The sequence below is a fragment of the Mus caroli genome, unplaced genomic scaffold, assembly GCF_978045245.1.
Source record: "Mus caroli unplaced genomic scaffold, Mus_caroli_1 scaffold_3, whole genome shotgun sequence".
Lineage (NCBI taxonomy): Eukaryota > Metazoa > Chordata > Mammalia > Rodentia > Muridae > Mus > Mus caroli.
The window spans coordinates 95515315-95533808 of record NW_028227258.1 but is presented as its reverse complement, the minus strand read 5'-3'; the positions used below and the strand labels follow the sequence as shown (position 1 = coordinate 95533808).

General features: G+C 38.7%; 1 protein-coding gene across 1 annotated transcript in view; it reads left to right on the top strand.

The window, feature by feature from the left end:
- The window catches only part of Rsrc1 (arginine and serine rich coiled-coil 1), a 394696-nt gene that overhangs the window by 9670 nt on the left and 366532 nt on the right, over positions 1–18494 (top strand). The window contains exons 2-3 of the mRNA XM_085836068.1: positions 3677–3872; positions 5755–5880. Coding sequence (XP_085692194.1) covers positions 3677–3872; positions 5755–5880 — 322 coding nt within the window. The remainder of the gene's footprint in view (positions 1–3676; positions 3873–5754; positions 5881–18494) is intronic.

Below are 18494 nucleotides of genomic sequence, written 5' to 3'. Positions count from 1 at the left end.
CAATTTTTGTAGTTCTGGGTCCATCAGTTTTTCATTTGCTAAAATGTCATCAATTCATCTTGTCTGCTGTTCCCTGTTGTCTTCTAGTTCCCTCCTTCCTTCCCTCCCTTCCTCTCTCCCTCCCCTCACCTCTTTCTTGTTATTTTTGCATGTTTGTTTGTTTGTTTTTGTTTCTTTGTCTAGTCCTGGAACCAGCTGTGTAGACCAGAGTGTCCTTGAACCCCCAGAGCTCTGCCTACCTCCCATGTGCTGGAGTTGAAGCCAGCTCTGCATCACCACTGTTGAGATGTCTTCTAGCTCCTTCATCCTTGTGAACTTACTTTTGTCTTTCTTTAGTGGTTCTCCAGATTTATTTATTTGTTTATGTTAGTCCTGGCTAGCCTCCAATTTGTGGAAATCCTTGTGCCTCTATCTCCCAAATGCTGGGATTACAGGTTTTGTGCCACTATGTCTGGAACTTTTTAAATAAGAATATAAAATCCTGGCGTTTCAGTATTTTTGAATGAGAGTATAAAAGACCTAATAAAAAACCATTTTAGTTTAAATGTGGAAAAGAAAACTTAATGCATTTTTTGTTTTGCTCTTGAGACACAGTTGCTCTTCTGCAGTGCCCCTGGTGACCTGAACGGTGGTGTTATGCAAATTAGGCTGGGCTCAAACTCACAGAGATCTACCTGCTTCTGCCTCCTGATTGTCTATTAAAAATGTATACTACCTACCACACATGCCAGTTTGTGTAAATTCTTAAGGTGAAAACAAAACAAAGAAAAAAGACAGAAAGAACCAAGAAATAAGAAAATATTATCATCACTAAATTGGGTATTTTTTATACTTAAAATTATATACATATGCAGGGATATTTAATGCAGATGTAATACATACATACATATAAACCTATAAATGTATTATATATGTGTGTATATGTATTTGACTATATGTAGCTGTGTACTTTATAGACATGCACACACACACACACACACACACAAATTTTTAATTCAGGGCTGGTTTCAAGTTTTAAAGTTTGCTAAGGGATATTAGTGATTTCCTTAAAGTTTGAAACCCAAGGGCTCACAGAGTTCTGTAGAATTGTACTGTGTTGGACATGTGACTTGAGTACTTGAGGACTTTGAGTCCCACCACCCATGGGGAAAGGAGAAAATGAACTCCCCAGAGGTGCTCTCCTCACCTCCTCATGTCCACTAAGTGCTTACCTGGCCACACACATCGTACACATAATACAATACTAACAAAATAATGTAAAGAAACTCTATTTACAAATCTTTAACTCTGGTTCTAGGTAAATATTTTTAATGTTTTGAATTTGTCCTAATAGAAATATTAACACTGAAATCCCCTCAGGGGTCCTGGATTATCTAAAAATTCTCAAACAAATCAGTAATTTAATACATTATTTTGCATATGGTCATATTTAACTTATTTTGAATAATTACTAAAGGAAGTTATGACATTTGATTTAAATTATTGCTTAGAATTAATCTCTGTTTTTTATTTATGATGTTTTAAGTTAACTAGTACTTTATCAAGAAAGTATTGCACATGAGAAACTCGAGGCTTCCTTATAGTAACACAGGCTCTGATTAGCTAATTCCTAAATATTAAAATCTGACATTATTTTTGTTTTTTTCTTTTTTATATTAGAAACATAACTACGTAGAAAGTCTTCAGAAAAGTTACGTTTTCTATTTTGAAACTATATTTATTTCAATTACAGTTTAGTACTGTTACTTACCTCTGGCGAGGAGGGCTTAGGAATTCAGATCAAAGTACTGAAAGCAAAGTTGAAGCTGCTAGTGGTAGAACCTCCTTTAATCCTGGCACTTGGAGGTAGAGGCCTATGGATCTCTTTGAGAGTTACAGGCCAGTATGGTCTACATTGTGAGTTGCAGGCCACCTGGGGTGACATAGTGAGAACCTGTCTTTACTAAACAAAAGCAAAAAGCAAAAGAGGGAAAAAGAAAGCAAAATGTAGATCCTGGGCTGTGGCACTGGTTATTTTGGGGCTACCCTTCTATGCAGTATCCATCATGCAGACAAGGGCAGTTTTGACTGTTGTGATGCTGGGTGGAGACTGGGTTTATGGTGGGGTACGTGTTACTGTATCTGCTCAGGTGTGGTTGATTCTCATTAGCCACATTCAGTTATGCTATTATGCCTGCTTGTGGTTGGGTCTAGAAGGAGCTGTTGTTTTCTTTTAGAGGGAAGCATTCTGAATCATTCTTGCATTTGGAAATCCTTAGAAGGAGTTATTCTCCTTTTTTGTTTTTCAAGTAATATTACTACACGTTCATTTTAATTTTTATTTCTGTGTACATGTTTTCTTATAGCTTCTCCATATATAACAACAATAATAATGATGCTGCTGTAATAAGGCCTTCATAATTTCCTTCCTTCCTTCCTTCCTTCCTTCCTTCCTTCCTTCCTTCCTTCCTTCCTTCCTTCCTCCTTCAAGACAGGATTGTGTATCCCAGACTAGCTAGCCTTGGTCTCTATCTCTGTAGCTGAGGAGGATCTTAAACTTGTAATTCTCTGCCTCCACCTCCCAAGTGCTGGATTATAGGCCTGCACCAACACTCAGAGACTATGCAGTGCTGGAGAACCTACTGCTTCTTACTGGCTAGACAAGCAGTTTTCCAACTAAGTTACGTACCAAGCCCGTGCATTTATCTTTTGTTTAATAAAAATTTCAGATATATTTCTAGAAGTAGTATTATGCTGTCAAAAAAGCATCAACATTTTTTTTTTTTAAATTAAATTGCTGAATGATTTCTAAAAGACTCACACCAAGCTAGCTGTGTGTAAAGAGCTGGTTGACTGCTCAATAACCATCAAGTTTGGAACTTCAGTTGACATTACTTCTCTCGGTTTCACAAGTGGATGACAGTAGTGCATTGTTTCATCTCATGCTTCCATAATGACTGATGAGTTTTTCTCTGTAGAACTCAGGGTGTATAGAGATGGCTCAGCAGTTAGAGCATAGATCTTCCAGAGGACCTGGGTTCAATTCCTAGCACCCACGTGGTGGCTCGCAACCATTTGTGACTCCAGTTCCAGGGGATCTGTTAACTGTCTTTGGCCTCCATGGGCACTTGATTCATGTGGTAAACAGACATATGTTCAGGCAAACATTTATATACCTAAAAATAAATAAAATATCAAAAAAACCTTTAAATATTTAGAACTCAGCTTGGAAAATATAACTCTAAAATGCCTTTCATCTTCAGAGAGTATAAAAATGGAGGATTAGATGGTTAATTACTAAACAAAATGTCATATAGTTAATGATGAGAACAACTTGAACTGTCCAGAAATTGATATAATGAGCTTTCTTTAGGATTGGTGCAAATGTAAGTTGGTCAGCATGTGTAAAAAGGACACTGATGTGCTAGAAGATTGTGTTAAACAGGGCTAGTAAAAAGAGCCAAGCACATGTTAGTTTAAAAAGTCTTGAGATGTAGCTGGGTATGGGGGTATGGTGGTACACGCCAATAGTTCTAGCTGCTCTAGAGGCGTGGGAGAAAAATCCGTTGCATCCAGGAGTTTACAGCCAACTTAAGGGGCATAGTTAAGTTTTTTCCTAAAAAGTTTAAAATTTTGTATTTTGAATTTCGTTTGTTGTGTTACTAAGTTAGGAATTTTCTTTATTGTACTCTTACAGAAATGGGACGCCGGTCTTCAGACACTGAAGAGGAAAGCAGAAGCAAGAGAAAAAAGAAACACCGGAGGCGCTCCTCTTCAAGCAGCTCTTCAGACAGCAGGACATACAGCCGCAAGAAGGGTGGGAGGAGGCCCAGGTCCGACTCAAGGTCCTGGTCTAGAGACCGCCAGCTTCGCTCGCATTCTTATGAGAGAAGGTCAATGCTCATAATTTGTTCCATTGTCTGGATAGCATTGTTGTTGTTGCTATTTTAACTTTTTATTGTTTTTTTGTGAATTTCCTGTCATGCACCCTAATCCCACTTATCTCCCTGTCCCTTCATGTCTGTTCTCTACCTTTGCAACCTTTCTCCCAAAAGCAAGTAAAAAATAAGAATAGAAATAAAACAAACAAAAGAACCCACCAAAAACAAAGCCCAAAAAATCTTGTCATGGAAGTTATAGTATGTCACAATGTCACATAGTATACCCTTTTGTCCACTCACAAATACTCACTGCAATGAGTCATTGGTCTGGTTCGAGGCCTCTGACTTCTGTTATACTATCAATATTGGGTCCTCCCCAGGACTCCTTTTGGACATCCTGTTGTTGCCCTGTGTCATGGAGATCCTGTAATTTGGATCTTCAGGACTAGCCCCTTCACATTCTCTAACAGTTCATAGATAGGGGAGTTGTTGGGATAGACCAACTCAGAGCCCAGGATCTGGGCCTGGGTGGTAGCTGAGTCGGTGAGCCTGCCATCTCTCCCACACCCATGCTCCTAGGGCAAGTTCTAATGGATTACCTGAGCTAGCTCACCCAGCATCAAAGCCACCAAGGCACAGGGCCAGCTCTCCTGTTCTCCTGCCTCCAGGGCCAGCTCACTCATTGCCTTCACCACCAGGACCAGCTAGCTCATTTGTATTATACAGCAGTTCTTGAGAAGCCATCAATTTTTGTATTTTAATTTTATTGGATCAAATAATTTTCTTTGAGTAGTTAGGTTCTTAGGTTCCCAACCCCATTGGGTTTCTCCACCCCCCCATTTTCTTCTTATCAGGCAGGCTTATCATCCTTTGTCTCTCTATGTAGGCAAGTAGAAATTGGTATTGTTCTTGCATTATTTGATGATATTTGGAAAGATTAGATACTACTGTGACCCATAATGTCTTGTTGCTAGTCCATCTGTGAGTCATCTGTCTGGCTGTTGGAGATCCATAACCATTTATTTATTTATTTATTTATTTTAATTTTATTTTTAATTTATTTTTACACTCCATATTCCATTCCCCACCCCACCTCCTCCCCACCGAACCCCGTCTCCATGTGGCTGCCCCCGCCCTCACCTGACCTCTAAACTCCTTGGGGCCTCCAGTCTCTTGAGGGTTAGGTGCATCATCTCTGAATGAACACAGATCAGGAAGTCCTCTACTGTATGTGTGTTGGGGGGCCTCATATCAACTGGTGTATGCTGTCTGTTTGGTGGTTCAGTGTTTGAAAGATCTCAGGGGTCCAGATTAATTGAGACTGCTGGTCCTCCTACAGGGTCGCTCTTCTCCTCAGCTTCTTTCAGCCTTCCCTAATTCAACAACAGGGCTCAGCTGCTTCTGTCCATTGGTTGGGTACAAATATCTGCATCTGACTCTTTCAGCTGCTTGTTGGGTCTTTCAGAGGGCAGTCATGTTAGGTTCCTTTTTGTGAGTGCTCTACAGCCTCAGTAATAGTGTCAGGCCTTGGACCTCCCCTTGAGCTGGATCCCACTTTGGGCCTATTGCTGGACCTTCTTTTCCTCAGGCTCCTCTCCATTTCCATCCCTGTAATTCTTTCAGACAGGAACAATTATGGGTCAGAAATGTGACTGTGGGATGGGAACCCCATCCCTCTCTTGATGTCCTGCCTTTGCTGGTGGCAGGCTCTATAAGTTCCCTCTCCCTACTGTTGAGCATTTCATCTAAGGTCCCTCCCTTTGAGTCCTGGCTTATTTATTCTGTTTTCATTGAGGAAAGAATGAAACACAAGGATAAGACAGGCTTAGTTTTCTTTTTAATACTTACAACTAAAACTCTGACTGCAGCGATGCTTGATTATGGTTTGTTTCAGACGCAGGCGCAGATCAAGCAGCAGCTCTTCTTATGGCTCCAGAAGGAAAAGAAGTCGCAGTCGTTCCAGGGGCCGAGGGAAACCCTATAGAGTTCAAAGGTCTCGGTCAAAAAGCAGAACCAGAAGGTAAGTGCAGGAGTACTCACGCTGGTCCAGCTCCTCCCAGGTCCATGGCTCGGAGCAGCAGGAGCTTCACTTCCCTGGGTTCTCCAGTTCTCCTGGCTTCAGATGGCAGCTCTCTTTTCTCATTGGACCCTGCTCATCTAGCTGTCATTATCTCATGGGTTTATAGGAGCTGGGTTGTTGAGTGTAGCTTCACTCATGTCTCTTGTATTTGTTTCTGGCTGCAGCTTCTCATTCTCTGGATGATGGTGGAAGTATTTGAAGAGGGAAGAATAGGAGTTGCAAACTATCCAGGTTTAGAACAAACGTGCTGTGCTCAGTATGGACTGAGCATTTATGTCTTTTCAAAATTTGTTAAGACTTCTACCCCTGTTCTGTCTGTTTGTAGATCAGGCTTTTATAGAAGTAATGAAGGTTTAAGTGAGGTTGTTTTTGTGGTCTCCATCTGATAATGCTCTTGGCCTTTAAGAGGAGGAAGTGAGGGGCTGCAGAGATGGCTCAGCAGCTAAAAGTGTAGTTCATAACCACCTGTAACCCCAGCACTGAGATACATGCACATAAGTGGCATATACACAGACAGACACATACACTTTAATAAGAGAAGAGAAGGAAGAGAGATCTTTCCATTTCTGCTCAAAGGGTGTTATGGGAGGGCATAGTGAAAAGGTTGCCATTTATAAGACAGAAAACAGTTCTCACAGGGAACCAAACTGTCTGGCACTTTGATCTTGAACTTACAGTCAAAAAAACTCAAGACAATAAACTTGTGTGTACTGTGGTACTTTGCTTTGTATATGTGGCAGCCTGAGCAGACTAATGTGTGTTGCATCACTCCTGCATTTCTAGCTTTGCGTACAGGGGTAGTGTAGGGATAGTGTGAGGAGTTGGCTATTTTGGACAATGGTAGAAAATGTGCATCAGTAGAGTAGGACCACAGTATTGAGGGGATTGAGAAAAAAGGGATTTAGAAGTTCTTAGACACTGAGAGTTTTTAGACAGAAGAGTAATGGGATAAATGAAAGAATAAACACAGTGATTTAAAGATTGCTTCTTGTCTCTGTTAGCTCTGTATAGTTTTAGGATCTAACTAGGGGTTCACGATAGCGTAATGGAAATAAAATAGATAATTCTCATTGCATATGAAGCTTAATTGCAGTGAAGCCTACAATGTTTAGCTGTTCTGGATTTCTGTATTGACATTGTCCACCTCTGCTTCTTATTTATCACATATATAAACTATTGTGTATAACACGCTGTTGTTTTCTGTATGTGCTCCAGTCTTCCTAGGGTTGGTTTTGTTTTGTTTTTTCCATAACCCCAGCACTTTTTTCTCTTTTTTGCCATCATCTCTGCTTTGAAAATTCTTCCAACTCTTTAATGTTGAGTTTTACATAACACTTAATTCTCTTTTTCTTTAAAAAAAATTTTTTTTTAATAAATGTCTATCTTTTCTCCCCAGGTCAAATATAGCTCATACTTTTTTTTGAACGTCACATGTAGTTTCTGATTTAAACAGTTATGAATATTGTGACCTAAGTTTTAATTAGAATTCATGGGTGTGTTTCTTGGTTTTATATCTAGGTACTATACCTCCAGTCATAGAGACTTTATAGCATAGTTTAATTTTGAGTAGGGATATTTTCTCCTTTCTTTTAACTGTTAACATTTCATATGATATAAATTTGCTATTAACTTGCCTAGTTTCTATAATAAAAGCTTGGTGTTATTTTTAGTCAGATTTTATCACATTTAAAAGCTAAGGACAGTTGACACTTTTATCATGCTAAGTTTTATTTTAGAGTAGACTCTAGGTTTTATTTAATTTTTATAAGGACTGTTTTCTTCATATAACTTTTTGCTCATATCTTGCTAAAGTCATCCCAAAGTAGTTTAAGTTCTTACTGTTATTATACATGGAGTTTTCTGTGCATAGGATGACTACTTGTTACGTTTATGTATGAAATCTGTGTCCTTTCTTACCCAGTCCTTTTATTGTGCCACTTCATGTGTGCATCTCCAGGGCTCATCTCAAATACAAGCAGTTTTGCCTTTTCATTCTCATTCTTTCATCTTTCTGCTATCTGATTTTATTGCTTTTAATTTCTAGGATTATTAACTTCTCAGCATTGGAAATGATACACATATTTTTTTTCTGTGATTTTACTGAGAAAAAAAAAAGTCTTGTATTTCTTCTATCTCGAGGCTTATAGCATGTATACTTTTTTGTTTTAAGAGCTTGCCTGTCACCTTCTTCCCTCTTCAGAAATGGGTGCTGAGTGTTGAATTTTCTTGAAGCCTTTTCATCCAGAGCAGAAATGGTGGTCACCTCCAGATCTCCTAAGGAACCATGTTGCGTGTGGGGTGAACCTCAGTAGATGAACATTTGTTGTTTTCTTGGTGTCATATGAGCTTCTGATCTCTGATTTTTATAACTTCATACTTTTACATTGATATTTATGTGTTATATTCGTCTTCTTTGTACTGCCTTATTAAATTTATTACCTACATTGTTTTCCATTTCTTCACAAAGAGAACTCAGAATTTCACCTTTCATTTCAATGCCCAGGAATAGTTTTGGATTATTGGGACTGTGCTATTTGAAGCTTTGGTATATTCAGGAAACCCTCTGGGCTCAGTGCCATATATAATAACTTTCTTGATTTCTTTAACAGAAATTGTACAGCCTGAATATTCTATTTCCTTTGATTTCCTTTTGATAAATGTTTTTGTCTAGTACATCATCCATTTCATGTGGATTTTAAATAAGTGCCTAGAGGTCTGCAAAGTGCCCTCTGGCGACTTCAGGCTTTTCTTTTACTTCAGGCCTTATTTTCCTTTTCTCTTTCATTAACTTGTTATTACAACTGTTTTCTTATCTAAATTATCTGGCAGATTACCTAAATTTAAAAGAAAAAATGTGGACAGAAGAGATGGCTCAGTTAAGAGCGCCGACCGTCCAGAGTTCAGTCCCCAGCAACCACATGGTGGTTCACAGCCATCTGTGATGGACTGTGACGCCTCCTCTGGCAGACAGGTGTACATGCAGATAGAGCACTCATATAGAAAATAAATAAATACATCTAAAATAATATTAAAAGAAGAAATGCAAGGCATGGCTACTACATGCCTACTATCTATAATTCCAGCACGAAAGAGGCAGAGGCAGGACAGTCAGCAATTCAAGGTCATACTCAGCTATAGCAAGTTTGAGACAAACCTCGGCTACACTGGACTACTTCAAAAACAAGCAGATAAAAAGTAGACTTTGCCTAATTATGCCTTCTATTATTCTGTTTTCTAAGTTATTTCTTTTATTCTCATTTCCTATTCTGTACTTTTAAAAATAATTATTTATTTTTACTTTATGTGCATTGTTTATCTGCATGTATTTCTGTGTGAGAGTGTCAGATCTTAAAGTTACAGATGGTTGTGAGCTGCCATGTAGTTGCTGGGAATTGATCCTGGTCCTCTGGAAGAACAGACAGTGCTCCTAACCACTGAATTATCACTCTAGTCCCCTCTGTATTTTATTTGTATTTATTTAATTTTGTAATTAAGAATACATTTGTATGTGTGTGTGTATACATGTAAACATGTTTGTGCTGTGGTGTGTTTATAGAGCTCAGAGAACTGCTTCATTTTCTTTATGAGTTCCGGTGACTGAATGCAGGCTTGGCATAAGTACCACCACTGAACCATCTTCCAAGCCCTTTTGATTACTAGCTTGTGATCTGGTAATTAATTTATATTTCTATGTATATCTTCTGCTGATAAAAGCGTTTAATGCAGGCCAGGCATGGCAGCACACACCTTTAGTTCCAGCACTAAGGAGGCAGAGACAGGCAGATCTATGAGGCCAACCTGACCTACAGTCAGTTGCAGGACAGCCAGGGCTACACAGAGAAACCTTGTCTCTGAAAACAACAACAACAACAAAAACAGAAAAGTGTTTACAGCTACAAATTTTCCTGAAATTTCTGCTTAATTATATTCAGTGGACTTTTTTCCTCCAAGATGCTAAAATTTTCAATATGTATCAAAGTTGATGTAATTTGATATTGAATACTCATATTCACTACCTAGACATTTTCATTAACTTTCTATTTGATTTATCACATTCCTATTTATTTCTTCCTCTCTGTGCATTAATTCATCCTAAAATTTCATCCATTGTTTCAGACATATGTATATATTCCTTTGAAATATTTTAGTATCTAATCATAGCATCAATATTTCACAAATTTTTCTTTGAAAAAATACTTGAAACCTTTTTCTTCTGTGGTAAAATTTATAATTTTACAGTGTACAGTTCTACACATACATTTGTTGAACTTGACAAAGATATACACCTTACTCATTCATTTACTTATATATTTTTTCATAAATTTTTTAATTATTTAAATGAATTTTATACATCAAACATATTAATAAAATGGAGCATTTTGAGAATCAAATACTACATAAAAATTTGTTCAACTTTTATATTCATATCCTTTCATACCATAAAAATATCAAGGAATATTTAATGCTGTCTATAGCTGAGGATCCTATGTCTAATGTTGAATGCTAAATTGTTTCAAAACATACAAAATATTCTTTGGGAGTTAAGCATAGTAAAAAAGCATAAAATATTAAAAATGAACCATTAAGAAATATATTCAAAAGCCCTTATTTGATACCACCTGACATAGTGAGAGAATATTTAAAATGCATTGTATATCTATGTATATTGTTTAACAGTCAGTTTACTTAAGAAAGATTATCAGTGTTTCTAGGAGAGAAATTATTTTATCAGTAAGTATATTTTAAAAATTTCAAAATAGCAAAAACTCTTTGAAGTATTAAGAAAATGCCAATTTCAAGCACAGTGAGAAAAATTATCAATAATATTTCCATGATGTTTGTAGAACATGATTTTAATATTTTCAACTGTTAATATTCAACCAACAGAATAATTATTTTAAGATATATTTTCTTATTATGTCTCCCTTTTCATTTCTGATTTTATTAATTTGGATACTGTTTCTGTGCCTTCTGGTTAGTCTGGCTAAGGGTTTATTTATCTTGTTAATTTTCTCAAAAGAACCAGCTCCTGGTTTGGCTGATTCTTCGTATAATTTTTTTTGTCTCTATTTGGTTGATGAGCCCTGAGTTTGATTATCTCCTGCAGTCTATTCCTCTTGGGTATATGTACTTCTTTTTGTTGAGCTATGAGTTTCCCCTTAGTACACTGCTTTCACTGTGTCCCATAAGTTTTGATATGATGTGTCTTCATTTTCATTAAATTCTAAAAAGCCTTTAATTTCTTTCTTTATTTCTTCCTTGCCCAAGTTATCATTGAGTAGAATGTTGTTCAACTTCCATGTGTATGTGTGCTTTCCATTGTTTTTGTTGGTATTTAAGACTGGCTTTAGTCCATGGTGCTCTGATAGGGTACATGGGATTATTTCAGTCTTCTTGTGTCTGTTGAGGCCTGTTTTATGACCAATGAATTTAGTCAATTTTGGAGAAGGTATCATGAGGTGCTGAAAAGAAGGTATATTCTTTTGTTTTAAGATGAAATGTTCTATATATACTTGATAAATCCATTTGGTTTATCACTTGTTAGTTTCACTGTGTCTCTGTTTAGTTTCTGTTTCCATGATCTGTCCATTACTGAGAGTGGGGTATTGAAGTCTCCCACTATTATTGTGTGGGGTATGATGTGTGCTTTGAGTTTTAGCAAAGCTTCTTTTATGAATGTAGATGCCCTTGCATTTGGAGCATAGATGTTCACAATTGAGAGTTCATTTTGGTAGATTTTTCCTTTGACCAGTATGAAGTATCCTTCCTTATCTTTTTTGATAACTTTTGGTTGAAGATTGATTTTATTCAATATTAGAAAGTCTGCTCCAGCTTGTTTCTTAGGACCATTTGCTTAGAAAATTGTTTTCCAACCTTTTACTCTGAGGTAGTGTCTGTCTTTGTCACTGAGGTGTGTTTCCTGTATGCAGCAAAATGCTGGGTCCTGTTTATGTATCCAGTCTGTTAGTCTATGTCTTTTTATTGGGGAATTGAGTCCATTGATGTTAAGATATATTAAGGAAAAGTAATTGTTACCTCCTGTTATTTTTGTTGTTATAGGTGTTCTTATGTTTGTGTGGCTATCTTCTTTTGGGTTTGTTGAAAGAAGATTACTTTCTTGCTTTTTCTAGGGTGTAGTTTCCTTCTTTGGGTTGGCGTTTTCCATCTATTATCCTTTGTAGGGCTGGATTTATGGAAAGATACTGTGTAAATTTGGTTTTGTCATGGAATACCTTGGTTTCTCCATCTATGGTAATTGAGAGTTTTGCTGGGTATAGTAGTTTGGGCTGGCATTTATGTTCTCTTAGAGCCTGTAAGAGATCTGCCCAAGATCTTCTGGCTTTCATAGTCTCTGGTGAGAAGTCTGGTGTAATTCTGATAGGTCTGCCTTTATATGTTACTTGACCTTTTACCCTTACTGCTTTTAATATTTTTTCTTTGTTTAGTGCATTTGGTGTTTTGATTATTATATGACGGGAGGAATTTCTTTTCTGGTCCAATGTATGTGGAGTTCTATAGGCTTCTTGTATGTTCATGGGCATTTCCTTCTTTACTCTAGGGAAGTTTCCTTTTATAATTTTGTTGAAGATATTTACTGGCCCTTTCAGATCAGAATTTTCACTCTCTTCTATACCTATTATCCTTAGGTTTGGCCTTCTCATTGTGTCCTGGATTTCATGGATGTTTTGGGTTAGGAGCTTTTGGTTTTTTTGCATTTTGACTGTTGTGTCAATGTTTTCTATGGTTATCTTCTGCACCTGATATTCTCTCTTCTAGCTCCTATTCAGTTGGTGATGCTTGCATCTATGCCTCCTGATCCCTTTCCTAGGTTTTCTATCTCCAGTGTTGTCTCCCATTGTGATTTCTTTATTGTTTCTATTTCCATTTTTAGATTCTGGATGGTTTTGTTCATTTCCTTTACCTGTTTGATTTTGTTTTCATGGAATTCTTTAAGGGATTTTTGTGTTTCCTCTTTGAGGGTTTCTAGCTGTTTACCTGTGTTCCCCTGTATTTCTTTAAGGGAGTTATTTATGTCCTTCTTAAAGTCCTCTATCACCATCAGGAGAAGTGCCTTTAGATCCTAATCTTGCTTTTCCAGTGTGATGGTGGTTCCAGCACTTGCTATGGTGGGAGAACTGGGTTCTGATGATGCCAAGTAACCTGGTTTCTGTTGTTTATGCTCTTAAGCTTGCCTCCTGCTATCTGATTATCTTTAGTGCTACCTGCCCTTGCTATATCTGACTGGAGCCTGTCCTTCCTGTGATCCTGGTTGTTCCAGAACTCCTCAGAGTTCAGCTGTCTCTGTGATCCTGTGATCCTGTGATTCCCGAGGTCCTGGGTTGTCAGAGCTCCTGGGGGTAAAGCTGTCTCTGGGACCCTGAGATACTGGTGTGACCAAGCTCCTGGTATTCTGGGATCCTATGATCCTGTGGTCCTAGGCATGTTGGAGCACCTGGGAGTGGAGCTGCTTCTGCATGTTCTGGGACTGGCTAAGGAGTTTGGGCCCAAGGTCTGCTCAGGGCACTGTCACAGTCCCGAAGAAATCTGTGCCACTGGTTGGGTGGAGTTCCTGGGTGTCTGGGTCCTGCTGGTCCTGGTGTTGATGCAGATGTTGTATCCTCCTCACCTCTGATCCTATGATCCTGGGCGTGTTAGAGTGCTTGGGATTGGGGCTTCCTCTGAGTGTTGTGGGACTGGCTGCGAAGTTCCCACCCAAGGTCTGCTCAGGACTCTGGCTCAGACAGCAAGGCGGTATATACCTTTCAAAATAATAGACCTGACAGTTCACTTATAACTTTTCTTAATTCCTGCTTGCCAACTGAGCTGGAACGACAGTTTTGTTTTTTTATCGAATAGATTAATTTCATGTGCCTGCAGTCATGACTATATACATTTTCATTAAGGCTTTTTATTAGCTATAATACTTTTGAGAGTTATTATGTATGCTGATAATCATGTCTTTTGATTGTCGAACAGTATTCTGTAGTATGAATCTTACTGCATTTTACTGGAGAATTTTGTGTAAAATTATATAGTAGTGATATTTTGCATATGCCCTCATCTATTTATTATAATGCTTTCATTACTGTATTAGTACTTGTTACTTTTTATTTCTGAATGGTAAATACATCATGGTTTATTTCACACATATACCCATATATACATATTTATATACACTATACTAAAAGTTCTATTCATTATTGAAAATGGGGCATTGAAATCTCTGCCGGGCTGGCAAGATAAGATGGCTTAACTGGTCAAGGTTAACTGTCTAGTCTGTTCTCAGACCTGAGGACCTGAGTTGCATCCCTGAGACCCACATGGTAGAAGGAAAAAGCCAACTTCCTCAAGTTGTCTTCTGACCGCCACATGTGTAATGTGATATGCACATGCCAAAACATACTCACGCAAAATAAGCAAATAAAACTGTAATAAAATCTCCTACTGTTGTTACTAATATTTCTCATGTCATCTTTGTGAATATTTGCTACATGTATTTGGGTGCTCAGATGTTTAGTGCTTATATGCTTAAAACTGTTCTTCTGCCTTCCTGCTGCTGAATAGACCGACTTTTTTTTTTTTAAATTAGGTATTTTCCTATTTACATTTCCAATGCTATCCCAAAAGTCCCCCATACCCTCCCCCCCACTCCCCTACCCACCCACTCCCACTTTTTGGCCCTGGCGTTCCTCTGTACTGGGGCATATAAAGTTTGTAAGTCCAATGGCCCTTTATTTCCAGTGATGGCCGACTAGGCCATCTTTTGATACATATGCAGCTAGAGTCAAGAGCTCCGGGGTACTGGTTAGTTAATATTGCTGTTCCACCTATAAGGTTGCAGATCCCTTTAGCTCCTTGGGTACTTTCTCTAGCTCCTCCATTGGGGGCCCTGTGATCCATCCAATAGCTGACTGTGAGCATCCACTTCTGTGTTTGCTAGGCCCCGGCATAGTCTCACAAGAGACAGCTATATCAGGGTTCTTTCAGCAAAATCTTGCTAGTGTATGCAATGGTGTCAGTGTTTGGAAGCTGATTATGGGATGGATCTGTGGATATGGCAGTCTCTAGATGGTCCATCCTTTTGTCTCAGCTCCAAACTTTGTCTCTGTAACTCCTTCCATGGGTGTTTTGTTTCCAGTTCTAAGAAGGGGCAAAGTGTCCACACTTTGGTCTTCATTCTTCTTGAGTTTCATGTGTTTTGCAAATTGTAACTTATATCTTGGGTATTCTAAGTTTCTGGGCTAATATCCACTTATCAGTGAGTACATATCATTTGAGTTCTTTTGTGATTGTGTTACCTCACTCAGGATAATGCCCTCCAGGTCCATCCATTTGCCTAGGAATTTCATAAATCATTCTTTTTAATAGCTGAGTAGTACTCCATTGTGTAAATGTACCACATTTTTTTGTATCCATTCCTCTGTTGAGGGGCATCTGGGTTCTTTCTAGCTTCTGGCTATTATAAATAAGGCTGCTATGAACATACTGGAGCATGTTTCTTTCTTACTAGTTAGAACATCTTCTGGATATATGCCCAGGAGAGGTATTGTGGGATCCTCCGGAGATACCATGTCTAATTTTCTGATGAACCGTCAGACTGATTTCCACAGTGGTTGTACAAGCTTGCAATCCCACCAACAACGGAGGAGTGTTCCTCTTTCTCCACATCCTCGCCAGCATCTGCTGTCACCTGAATTTTTGATCTTAGCCATTCTGACTGGTGAGATATACCCATTCCTCTTGTGACAGTCTTTGACTTGTAGTCTGTATTGTTTGATCTAAGTTTTGCCACTCTGTTCTTTTTGGTTACCATGTATATTGAATATGTTTCCATTCTTTGTTTAATATATGTCTTTATAGCCAAGGCTTGTCTCTTTATTTTATTGATTAAATTTGTTCTTTGACAGTTTCATACTTGTATATAATGTATTCTGTTTCTTCCTTCTCCTGTTTTCTGTTATCTCCTTCCTACCCCTGTCATCATTTTCTCCTCCTTCCAAGTCAAAGTCACTTTTTCAAATTCATATCTTCTTGTTTTCTTACCCACTGATTTTAATCAGGATTATTTTTGTGGCCTGGGGTTTGGAACTATCCACTGGGACCTGGTGAGCTTACCTTTGAGTACACAACTGAAGATAATTCCTGATGTTCCCCAGGGTCTATTGGTATTCAGAAGTTCAGTATGTAGGGGTAAAGCATTATAAACTCTCCCAATCCATGTTTGGCTGCAGATAGGCACAGTTTTGTGAAGCCTGGTATAAGCCCATAGCTGCTATGGAGATTGTGATCACCATGCTGTCATGCTCTGGAGATCGTTTTTTTATAGCCTCTCTTCCAGTATCCAGGCTCTCCATTCTCTCTGTTCCCTCTGTTGTGATGTTCCCTGAACTTTAGATGGTACTATAAATAACCTGTTTAGAGGTGACCTTAGGATTACACTTATTCTTAGAACTTTGACCCGTTATGAGTCAGGTTCATTGCAGTTCACTGTAAAAAAGAAGTTTCTGTGATTAAGGCTGTAATAAATATTTAGAATTTAGTTTGGTTCTGTGATGTTTGGAATGAATATGGCTCCTGTGGACTTATAAGGAATGGCACTATTAGGAGGTGTGGCCTTGTTGGAGGAAGTTTGACAGTGGAGGTGGGCTTTGAGGTTTCAGTTGTTGAAGCCAGGCCCAGTGTTTCTCTCTCTCCCTACTGCTTCCTGATCCACATGAAGAACTCTTGGCTCCTTCTCTAGCACCATGACTGCTTGTGCCTGCCATGCTTCCCATCATGATGATAATGGATTAAACCTCTAAAATTGTAAGCCATCCCAAATCAAATGTTTCCCTTAATAAGAGTTGTCTGAGACTGGTGTCTCTTCACAGCAATTGAACACTAAGACAGGTTCCATTCCAATTTATCTAAAATTTAGTAGTGAGTTCCCTCATTCCCCTATGATCTCTTTAATTATGGGTTTTTGATCATTCATTTTTATACTGTTGTAAGGCTTGTGTCTTATAGACAGCAATTAGTTGCATATTGTCTTGTTAATTCATCCAGTTATGCTATGCTTTTGTTTTGTTTTTGTTTTGGAGAGATTTAACATACTTATATTTAAAGTAATTAACCAGAGACCCACTGGTTCACACACTTGGAGTCCCATAAAAACACTAAGCTAGAAGGTTTAATATATATGCAAAGGACCTGGTGAAGACCCTTCCAGACCTGTGCAGGTCTTGCTTCAGTCTCCGTGAGTTCATATGGACTTTGCTCAGTTCATTCAGAAGGCCTTGTTCCTCTGGTGTTCTCCATCCCTCCTGGCTATTACACTCTTTCTGCTTCCTCTTCAGCTGGGTTCCCTGAGCTCTGAGGGGAGGGATTTGGTGGCGACATGTCACTGAGAGCTGTGTGCTGTACGGTTTCTCTCTGTGCAGTGCCTGGCTATGGATTCTCAGTTGCTACAGGAAGAAGCTTCTCCGATGACAGCTGAATAAGGAACTGATCACATTGATCTTTCTGGATCTGGGCTACCTCACTCAGGATGGACTTTCCTAGTTCCAGCCACTGGCCTGGACATTCATGATGGCTCTTTTTTTTTGAACAGTTGAGTAGTACTCCATTGTGTAAATGTACCACATTTTCTTTATTCTTCTGTTGAGGAACTTCTAGGTTGGTTCCAGTTTCTGGCTGTTATGAACAAAGCAGCAATGAACATGATTGAGCAAGTGCTCTTGTGGTAGGATGTATAGTTCTTTGGGTAGAAACCCAAGAATGATATAACTGGATCTTTTTTTTTATTTTTTTAAAGATTTATTTATTTATTATATGTAAGTACACTGTAGCTGTCTTCAGACACTCCAGAAGAGGGCGCCAGATCTCGTTACGGATGGTTGTGAGCCACCATGTGGTTGCTGGGATTTGAACTCTGGACCTTCGGAAGAGCAGTCGGGTGCTCTAACCCACTGAGCCATCTCACCAGCGCCATAGCTGGATCTTGAGGTAGATCAATCTCAGCTTTCTGAAGAACCACCATATTGATTTCCATAATGGCTCTATTAGTTAACACTCCCACCAGCAAAAAAAAGAATGTTCCCCTTGCTCCATCCACATCCTTGCCAGCAAGAGTCGTCATTTGTTTGTTTGTTTGTTTTGAGCTTAGCCCTTCTGACAAGTGTAAGATGGAATCTCAAAATAGTTTTGTCTTGCGTTTCTGTGAAGGCTAAGGATGTTGAACATTACTTTAAGTATTTCTCAGCCATTTGAGTTTCCTTTTTTTGAGATTTTCTGTTTAGATCTATGGGTACACCTTTGTAATCCTAGTCCTTGAGAGGTGGAGATAGAAGGATTAAAACTATAAAATAAGATCGAGGTTAGCCCGGACTGTGTGAGACAGTAGCCCAGGTTGGCTTGGAGCTCACTATGCAGTGTAAGCTGAGCACAAACTCTTGGTACTCCTCCTTCAGCCTTTCAGATGCTGGCATTATGGTTGCTCACCACCATCGTCATCGTCATCATCATCATCATATCTGTTGTCTTCCGTGCCTTGTCCAGCTTCACCTCCTCTCTTT